The sequence below is a fragment of the Atractosteus spatula genome, chromosome 4 (assembly GCF_055471065.1).
Source record: "Atractosteus spatula isolate fAtrSpa1 chromosome 4, fAtrSpa1.hap1, whole genome shotgun sequence".
NCBI classification, from domain to species: Eukaryota; Metazoa; Chordata; class Actinopteri; order Semionotiformes; family Lepisosteidae; genus Atractosteus; species Atractosteus spatula.
Genome location: NC_142709.1, coordinates 23,000,636 through 23,011,294, shown reverse-complemented (window position 1 = coordinate 23,011,294; position 10,659 = coordinate 23,000,636). Strand labels below are relative to the sequence as shown.

General features: G+C 34.2%; 1 protein-coding gene across 2 annotated transcripts; it reads left to right on the top strand.

The window, feature by feature from the left end:
* The first annotated feature begins 3,449 nt into the window (after positions 1-3,449).
* Positions 3,450-10,601, top strand: obi1 (ORC ubiquitin ligase 1). Of its 2 annotated transcripts, XM_088913771.1 has the most exons (6): positions 3,450-3,584; positions 4,013-4,148; positions 6,693-6,784; positions 7,270-7,515; positions 7,671-7,759; positions 8,566-10,601. In XM_088913771.1, exons 1-6 carry the CDS (start codon positions 3,513-3,515, stop codon positions 10,040-10,042), a joined length of 2,112 nt encoding a protein of 703 aa, XP_088769897.1. In that variant the 5' UTR covers positions 3,450-3,512; the 3' UTR covers positions 10,043-10,601. The 2 variants fall into 2 exon arrangements, with proteins under 2 accessions (XP_088769897.1, XP_088769898.1); XM_088913772.1 differs by lacking the exon at positions 7,270-7,515 and having other exon boundaries at positions 3,472-3,584.
* The last annotated feature ends 58 nt before the right edge of the window (positions 10,602-10,659 follow it).

Sequence of the window (10,659 nt, the reverse complement as noted above, 5' to 3'; positions counted from 1 at the left end):
TTTTCTTCTTTATTCACTACACAATGTGAATACTTTGAAAATGTGTTACGGACAAATATTTCTAATTTAACAATCATATTCCAGCAGATGTTTTTTCAGAAAACAGCCTAAAATGCTACAGTGATTTCTATACTTCTAAGTTTTATGCTGAATTTTATTCAGTGTGAACACATGCACTTTGAATTTCCGTTCTTGTATTAATAGTGGGATATTTTAAGATGGTATGTAAAATATGCCACAGAATATATTTTAAGGCATGGCTAGCAACTGTCACTCATTCAAATATTGATGTAAACACAAGATTATAAACCATAAGGAAATGAAAATATTGACACCATCTCACTTTCATGTTTATAATCAATCTATAAGCCTTGTCAAATATAAACAAGCAATCACATATAGCTCAACTGTAATGAAATTTAGACTTTGGACGAGTATGTGCTACTGTATAGTAGCTCAGATTAAGTGGGTGGCGGGAGGAACAAAGTTAAGAAAACTTGAGTGGTTGCCAAGTAATACAAGGGTACTGAGAGTGAATGCATAAGCAATATTGTGTATTATCCACCAAATATGTTTCAAAAGTGAAGAACACTTGTACTTTTCAACACTAGTGAGATTTTAAAGGGAGCACATGCTGTACAGTTTTTGTAACAAGCTCATAGATACATTGGAAATAAAATTATATTGGTTGTTATATCATTATTGCACTGCCAGTTAGACCTCATTGTCATTACTGAAGTTCTTATCTTAGCATCCTTCATCAGTTCAAATAGATGAAAATCCAACACCGTGGAGATCCAGACTGTTAGGGGGGCTTCATGTCAATTATGTACAGTATTTGACCATGCACAGCAAGTGCAGCAGTGCAGTGCATTGCCAAGCTTGATTTTGAGGTGTTACTCCACTCATCTTACAAGGGCATTTAAAATCTTGTGAAATGGTGGTAGAAACACATCGATTAACAAGTGAGCTGAAAAATAAAATAATCTGTTCTGTTTCTGGAACATATTTGGTGGATATTTCACAAATATGTTTTAGTAGGGAGATACACCAGTGTGCATTGGCTGCAAATGAATAAGTACTGAATAAATAGTACATAATAGTAAGTACATACACTTTTAAGATATATTTCACTGATACAATAATAATTGCCATACCTGATCAATCAAATTCTGAAAGAATAGAAGAGAAGCATGATACTACAGCACACAAAGGCTAATGAAGGCTATGAGTGTTATGAAGTAAAACACTCTTTCAAAATGTAATGTTATGATACAACATATTATCCTTAAAATTAGTGAAAATTAAGTACTGGGACACTTTGAACCTCCTACTAAATCCAATTGACTTGCTTTGTGAATCAATTAAAGGTCAATTCTATTTTATAAAGTCAAAATAATTAATGCAAATCTTTTTCTGTTAATCCTTTTTTAGGTGTGAAGACATAAATGGAGGATATGAACTCAGTCCCACCACTCTACAGCAGTGTTTGTCAATAGGGAAAACAACTGCATAATTATCCAACTTAGATACACAGAATCTCACACCTAAGTGAGATTTTACAGTGAAGCAGTAGATCTGTACTATATATTTACATCCATCTATTTTCTAAGAACTTCTTCCAATTCAGGGTCACGGGGTAGCAGAAGCCTAACCCAGCAGACAATGGCCACACAGGACACAAATCCATCACAGGGAAGACACAAAGACACAGACACGCATACACTCATACAAGGGCCAATTTTCCCAGAAGTCAATTAATCTACCAGTATGTTTTTGGACTGTAAGAGGAGACCGACATGAACACAGGAAGAACATACAAACTCTACACATATACTGTAGCACTCCCAGTCAGAGATTGAACTCAGGGCCTCTGTCATTGTGCCAATTTACTTTAAAACATTAAACTATGAATAGGAACACAATCAAATGAGCAGTTAAATAGTAAAAAAACTGAGGAAGGGAGAAAATATCTGCATTGAAGTTGTAATGTAGTGGATACTTTTATGCTTCTGTCATGATTTGATGACTGCATGTCTGCTTCTAGGAAAAAAAGCACTACCATTTTAAACTGTTATCTCCCAGGTCTTAAGTGTCTTGGGTATAAAATATTTTGGTGAGTGCCTAACGTAAGAAAAAGTGCACAGCTGGGATTTGTTTAGATCAAAGTTACAGTGGGGGTTAGGGGTTAGAGTGGGGACTCTGATGAGACAGATGCAGAAATCATTTTACTTCTTCAATGCATGTGCAAACACAAAGATAGATTGTGCAATCAAGCTTCAATAGAAAATATTTTAAATATTTTTATCTTTCATGTTTTGATGTAGTATACTGTACTCTACTCTTTTAATTTGAGCATTTAGTTGTGGCAGGTATCTGCAAGGGCTATATTCAGTGTCTTGCCTGCATATTTAAAGCAAATTTACCCAATTAGTTTCTGCCACCGGAATTTTTTTTAAATCCCTCCAGCATGAAAAAAGATATGCAGCATCCTTCCAGAGCACATATTTCTTATTAATCAGCCTGCAGCACTACCCAGTCTACCAAGAACCCCCACAATTATTTTTCATGTTGAAAAAAAATAATTCTGAATAAGGTGAAAATTCATTATTACAATTTCAATTACAGCATATGTAAGTTTGATTTAAATGGAATTCTGTAACAGGAAACCTTCGGCACATAAAAAAATATTTAAAATATTCGAATCCTTAGTTATTACAGGTCCATATGTACTAAAGTTGTTTTTATCTGAATATTTAAACTGAAAAATAGTTGGAAAAAGAACAAACTTAGCAATAAATAACAAAATAAAAGTAAATTACCAGAATTTGTAAATAAACGGTACCCAGGTAATAAGGTAATTGACACTGAGTAAATTAATGTAACTAGTTTAATGGCAATACAAAAGCAAAAGAACTTTATGTCAGTTAAACCTAAGAAATGTGATTTATAAATAAACATCAGAAAATATAAAAAATCACACAATATTAAGACAAATGTTTATTTCGTAAAATAAAAATAGATTTACCTTAAATGTATGTATCTCAGCTAGATTTCAAAACAGACAAAAATAGTTTTCAAAGTGCTTATGAAGTAGTTGAGACGTCTGAAGTGAATAGTAATAGGTCTGCTGGTACTACAATTTTATGAAAAAAATCTAAAAACTAGTTACGAAAACTAGTTACGAAAAGCACAGTCAACAGGATTAAAAGAAAAAAAACTCCACAATGGAAATAAAAACAGACAAAAATCAACCAAAACGTACCGAATTAAGATAAAGCTGTAAATCACTTAGCAGGTTCACTTATAATAAACCAGTAATTTCAAATGTTATTCGAACTGACTTTTGCCATTTCGGTTATCTTCGACAAAGCTCGCGATTACATGGTTTGTCCGTCTTGGCATTCCGTAGAATCGTGATGCTTTAAGGCTATACTTGTGAGTTACCCTGGGTTGCGTTCATAGAAGGATTTCCGTGGCGAAAGCTTTAGTATCCGTTTTTGAAGGAGATAATGGCTCAATGTGTTCAAAGTGTGACTCTTTCTTTAACGTTACCGATGTCATGCCAGATTTGTCTTGGAAAGGTACATAGCTTTTTAGATTGAGCTCATGTATGTTTAATTAAGCTTATTCGGCCGGAAATGTCATAGTATGAGCTGCGTTGTGTGGTTATGCACCGAATAAAAAGAGCTAAAAAATGCTGAAGTACTGTTCTGCACCTCTTATTTTGTTTATTTTCTAAAATTGTTGACATGATTGCATGAAGGTAGACAAGCAGCCGTTTGTTTCTTGTTATTATATTTGTTTGCTTTTAATCCAAGTTGAATGTATTACGTACGAAACTTCATACGCACGCTGTGTGCATTGCCGCACTAAGAACAAGAAGGAGTTTTTTAAACCCAAACCCATTTATATTAACGCTTTTATTTGACAATTTAAAACCTTTAACCATGCGTTGTGTGTTAAACATTGTCAATTTTAAGATGGTAAATTCTTTCGCACTCTGTCCTAGGTACGGCATCCTGTGATTTGTGCTAACAACCATGTTTTTTGTTCAATGTGCATTGAAGTATGGTTGAAGAAAAATAGTCAGTGCCCAACTTGCAGGATTCCTATTACTCCGGAAAACCCTTGTAAAGAAATTATAGGTAAGACACTTAAGGTATTTTTCAGTCTTTATTTTTCTCATTAGCAAATGAAATATCTATTAAAACAAAGGAACAGGTTAAAGGTTTATTCCATGCTGAAAAGAGAAGAAAGGAAACAACATTTCGGGTGTTGACACCCTAAGAAGGCTCCACAGCCGAAACGTTCTTTTCTCTCCTTTCAGCATGGAATAAACCTTTAACTTGTTCATTTGCAGCATATGCATGCTGACGCAGCTACCTACTTGATCTGTTGAGACATTTAACTTCCTATTTTCAGTCACATGGCTTCATACTTTTCTTGTATTAACCAAGATGGCAGACTGGTCTGTTTTATTGACAGCCAAACACTACACTAAATCTATTCTAAATGTTATCAAAATTGGGGAAAAATACAGCCCAAGTTACAACATTCTTTTAAAAACTACTGTATGTAGTGAGTGAACTCACATTATTTTGATATCAGGAAGTTTCATGCATTATTTATCTATTTGGCTGTAAATATACTGTATGTAATGTTTCTGTATTAAATATATGAAAGACTAGATGATTTGTATACCAGGATCGCTGCTTGATCTGTTTTGCCTTTGAAAACAAAACTGTTGAAAACATTTTAGGGTATCAACTGTAAACATTGCCGGCTTATCCTCAAAACAATAAATTTCAGATTTTGAAAAAAACATTCGTTCAGGCAGAATGGCTGCCTGACCTATTTTCTGTTCTCATATGAGTTTGAAAGTAAATAATTTTCTTTCCTCCTAACATCCATAGGAAGTTGTCAGAATAATTGCTTTTTTATGTTTCATGGCTATTGTGTTAGCTTCACATTGCCTGACTTACTGCAAGTATTATTAATGCCTTACTAAAAGCAATAAGTTTGTCATAATATTTAATGTGTTTTATCTGTAAATACAACCTGATATTATAATTTGGCAAGATTTATTTTTGAATGTGTAACTTAAGTGCCAAACATATGCCCACCGTGCCTGAATTTCCACAACATGCATGTACTGCAGTTCTGAAATAGCTGAATGGTCAAAAGACTGCATTTTGTGCATTTTAACTGGGCAGCTTACATCACAAAATAGATTAAATTTCCAGGTATGCGCAGTGCCATATTGCCATCATTGTCTGCAGTTCAGAACGAGGCAACAACACATCTGGTGAGGTGCAGTGGCCCTATTATATTGTAAACAAGCAGGCTTGCGAACAAATCTCTTTTAGTGTAGTAGAAATATTGCTCTCGGCTTTGAGACAGTTTTGCAGACAAATACTACTTGTTAACTCTGCATGCAGATCACATTGGAAAATTTCTGTGGTGAAATGTCTGCTGTGCAACCTGTACTTACTCGCTCGTATCTTGCTTTACATTAGTCATTACAGTGAGTAGTGAGCAGGAAGGGCTGGTTTAATTCACAATTCTCAGAAACTCTCTTGCCCATGGTGAGACCAGCAGTTTGTGACAACATGGTGACAATATAGTACTTTCAAAAAGTTCACAATTCTGTGCTTAATTTGAATTTGAAAAATTTTGCAAAACTGTCAATTTATTTTGTTACTGAGGTTTAATAACAAACATGAGAAATTGGGACTGCAGTTCCTCTTTAAGTGTCTACACTGGTAATGATCGAAAAATATATAGTAAAAGGCATTAAAAACAATTTTGGATTAAATAGTTCTGTTGTCTTTTAATGCGTCTTATTGTATCTGTCTATGTATGGATTAGTGGCTACATGTTCTTAAATGATCTGTTTTCAGGCACATTAGAACTTTATTGCAGCTAGCTGAGTCTGGGGACATTGAACTTCAGTGATGTTCTTACATATCTAATAGGAAGCCGTAATAGAAAAGTGCTTTAAGATTTTCTAGATTTTTTTCAGACTGAATGAAGTTTTACGCTAACCTTACTGTTATAAACACATCTTGCAGTTCTATTTGCTATGAAGCATTTAGAGATTAAAATGTTGTGAAATACTTACATTTTTAATCTTCCTACATGCAGAGGTACATGCACTTCAGCATAAAAAGCTTGTTATAAACAGTTTAATGTTGTATTTAGGCGTTCGTTATGTGTGATTTACAGTACACTTGTGTGGTTACACCAAAGACATTTTAAAAATCACTTGTTCTTAGCTGTATAGATTGAGCCAAACAGTTCTCTGCAACAGTTCTGAAACAAAACATACATCTTATTTGGCAGGGGAAAGTTTATTACATGTACATAAATGACAAGTTAACACAAAGAAAATCATAAAATGTAAATCAGATAATGTAAATTCTTGTTATCTCAATATAGTTTCCCAATAGTGACATATGTACACTCCTTTTTGCATGGAGTATCTTAAGTATGGTATGTAACTCAACATTTGGATGTTGAGTAAAGCATTTACTCTTTATATTTAAATTACAACTTTATTACAATTTAAACTTCCTTCAAGCTTAAAAGGAGAATACTCAAATCACTATTGAGAAATTATTATTGTAGCTGTGATACCCTGCATTACGTTTGGTGCTAAAATATCGGTTACTGTTAATTTACTGTTTCAGGAGCTACCAATGAAAGTGAATGTAATGACAGTCAATCTGTTAGAAAGCATCTTCGGAAAACCAGATTTGAGCTGCTTCTGAAGGAATGTGAGGTAACTTTCAAATAGAAGAAAATTATTTTTGTTCAAAACATGATCTTAAAACTTAAACTAATGTGATAATGTTGCTTTATTAGCCCTATACAATTTCGTGCATTAGGAATTCGTCTTTTCGCATACCCCAACTTGCTCTCCATAAGACACAGACACACAGACAGGGAGAGAAGCTTGGGGTCAGAGCGCAGGGTCAGCCATTGTACAGCGCCCCTGGAGCAGTTGGGGTTAAGGGCCTTGCTCAGGGGCCCAAACGGAGTAGGATTCCTCTCCCACCTGTGGGATTTGAACCGGCAACCTTCCAGTCACAGGCACAGATCCTTAGCCACAGAGCCACCTCCCCTCAAAGTGCTTTTATTCAAAAACCTCAACTGAAATGTTGTACAAATTCTGTTACAATGTTACATGAAAGAAGTATGCACTTTTACATTTCACTCAAGAATTCAAAGATAACATTTTGATGGTTTCTATTTCCTGTGATTTAGGATGAAATAGAGGCTCTCCAAAAAGAAAATGAGGATCTAAGAAACAAAAACATACACTTTGAGTCACAGTTGAAAACTGTACTAGATCCTTCAACCTTATCTTTACCTCATAAAAATGGAGACTGCAAGCAGAAAGGTGAGGACAAGAGAGATGACCCCAATAGGCTGAAGGAATGGGAAAATAAACTCAAAGCAGCAGCTGACATTTATGAGAAAGTGAAATCAGATATGGAGAAACTGAAAGAGGTAATGTTTAGCAGTTGCATATCTGTTGTAGTTCAATATTTTGCATAATTATATGGCATTAAATGTTAAAATTAATATTCTAAATGTCAGTTATTGTTAAGTTTGAGTAATATTGCAGCTTCCTTAAAAGATTCTATGTAAACTTTATTCCTTAGGCAAACAAGAACCTGAGAGCTCAAAACATCGATCTTGTTAGAGACAATCTGCACCTGAAAGCAGAGGTGGAGAACAGATCTCCTCAAAAGTATGTTATCCAGTTCTAATTTAAAATTTATTACAATATGACAAATATAAATATTCTTTGTCAGGCAGAAATAGAAATAAGTCTTTCACTATTTATTGTGTGGGGTACTGTTCTCAAATGTCTGATGCTAAGCCACATGTATAACATCATCCATTGTTTTCAAGTTATTGTAATTATCCATGAATGCATACATTTTTAACTGCAGTTGTTTCACATCTCCCTTAATTGTTTTTGTGATGTATATCCTATATTTCTCAGATATCCTGTTAATGATTTTAACACTTTTAATGGATAACTTCTCCATTAAGAGTTACATACCATATATTATTTATTATTTAAATTTGTTGCACATTTTATTTGCTCTTGCTTAATATCAAGATAATTTTTTTAAGAATACATTCCTGCTCATTAACATAGAACAATAAGGTTGTTTTCAGATGTTACAGCAGTGAGCGTCAATTATGCTCAATCTTTGTTAAAGCTATGATTTGGACATCTTTTTTGATGGAATATCGTTATAAAAGTTGAACTGGAGCTCATTAATAGATTTTTTTGGGGGTGAGGGGGAGCCTCCATTTCATCTTCTCTTCATGTATATTGATAATTGTTAGCGGTCTTTCAATAATTCATGTGCATGTTTTCTTTTTCATTGTTGATTTTAAACCCTTTCTCTTTTTGCACATTTATCTGGACACCTTTGGAGTTTTTTTAATTGAAAATTCCAATGATGGACTTTTTTTTCTTACTGTGTTATGCATATTATCTGTTTTCATGATAGATAAGATGTATCATTTTACTTTAAACAGGTTTGGCAGGTTCACGGTAGCAGCATTGGAGGCAAAAATTGATCAGTATGAACGTGATTCAAGCCATCTGAAAAGAGCCCTTGAAAGAAGTGATAAGTACATAGAGGAGTTGGAGGCACATGTATCAGACATGGAGAGAAAATTAGATGAAAAGGACAAGGGGGGGGATTCTTGTGAGGTTGTTAACGTAAGTAGTGCACATTCTCAACTTGAAGACAAAGAGGTCTGCAGTAAACAGTTGCTAATTTGGAACAATGAAAGTCAAAAGAATAATAGCAAGACAAACGGAAAAGCAATTAATGATATGGAGAATGCACCTGAATGTATAGATTTGGATATGAAAAGTGAAAAAATATTAGGATCCCGCAGATTTTTTTCAACTACAGCTACAGAAAGTAATATGTCTGCCGTTTTACATAAAAAGAGGGAGAGCTGTGAAAATGGTACACAAAAGAAAGAAAGAAATAGTTTAGATCTTGATATCTTTGTTCCTTATACTCCTTCTTCATCTTTTAGTTTTCTCAGTTTAAACAGCCCAAATGATTGCAGTCAAAAGACTAGCAGCAAGCCTTTATCCTACCTACGAAAACTTTGCTTTGATGATTTCAGTTCTAATACTTTGTCTGATGTACAGAATGAAACTCCAGAAAACCATGTTTTAGATGCCACCATACCTGTAGAATGTAAAACGCAAGCTGTAGCTACAATGCCAGTGTTTTGGGGAACTTGTCATCTTGGCACTAAGGGCTCAGGACAGGCATGTCCAACTCAAACTGGAGAGCAGGCCAATAACGGACGAAGTAAAAGCAAACAAATCTTTGGCAGACCTTTTCATGATATTACTAAAGCAAACCACATAGGAATGTCCAGTGAGGCTTCCATGGATGCTGCCTATCTTGATAAAATCTGTGAATTGGACTCTATGATATCTGAATCTGAAAGCAGCAGGTGCTCTCATTTCTCTTTGTCAAAAGAGTCCACTGACCTTGATACTACTTTAATATCAGAGATGGCTTGTGTTGAACCTATGAATGAAGTAAATACAGGACTTGAGCAAAAGGTGAGAAAGAACCAGCATGTTGCATCATGCTCTGAAGAAATAAGTGAAAGTATAATCAGCAGTAAACCACTCTCCAAGTCCAACAAACATTTACAAGTTCTTCAAATGAAAGAAGAGTCTTGCTCATCTGGTGATGAGGATACATGGGTCAACAGTCTTCAGATGAAACAAGGTTCTTCACAGTCGGATGAAATGTCATTTGACTTGCTGTTTGACCTCCATGAATCTTCTTCTTCTAATTCAACTGAGGTTCACCACAATCAGACTGAGGATCTCTTCCCAATTGTTAGTTCAGTGAAATCTGAAAGTGTAAATAGAACACAGTCAAATGACAGCACTAGTCAACTAATAAAAAGAAAATCTAAGAAAGCTTTTCACATAGCAAGTCCTTCTAAAATCTCTAAGTGTGAAAAATGAAAGGTTGTATTTTTTGTTCCATCTATTTATAATACTTTTGAGCAGTAACTTTAGTCATGTTAAAAGTTCACATCTGATTTTCTATACATTCTGTTTTATGGCAACTAAACTGATGTTTATCGCTGTTTTGAAAGAATAAAGAAGAGTTTAAGTATCAGTTCCCACAATTAGTGTTTTGAGTTAAGGTCTTGCCATATCATTGGTAATTGTATGTATAAAATATGTGAAAGCATGACATTCTCTTTTTAATTAAATTTAATTTTTTTATGCTGTATATACGTAGCTTGTACACATAGAAAGACACAATGTACAGTTTCATTTTTGCTTCCAAACTGTTAGTCTTGAATGACATGGAATCTAGATAATATAGTTGAATGGATGACTCTGTCTTCATACTGTTGTGAAAAAGACATTTTTGACATGCAATTGTACCCTAAATCTAAGAATTTTTCAAGGGATATAAAACATGAAAGTTTAAGCAATTTTCTTGCTGACTGATTCTGTTTGATAATGGTTGTATATTTTTTAATATTTTCTGAATAAAAGGACATTTAAAGAATTTCCCCATTTTTTAATCTTTCAAAGACAGTGTAAACAGAGTAGAATATTACAGTGCT

Coding starts and splice junctions, on each gene's coding strand:
- obi1 (XM_088913771.1), top strand. CDS start 3,513: ATGGCTCAATGTGTTCAAAGTGTGACTCTTTCTTTAACGTTACCGATG. Junction 3,585..4,012: donor GCCAGATTTGTCTTGGAAAG/GTACATAGCTTT, acceptor ACTCTGTCCTAG/GTACGGCATCCTGTGATTTG. Junction 7,516..7,670: donor ATATGGAGAAACTGAAAGAG/GTAATGTTTAGC, acceptor TTTATTCCTTAG/GCAAACAAGAACCTGAGAGC.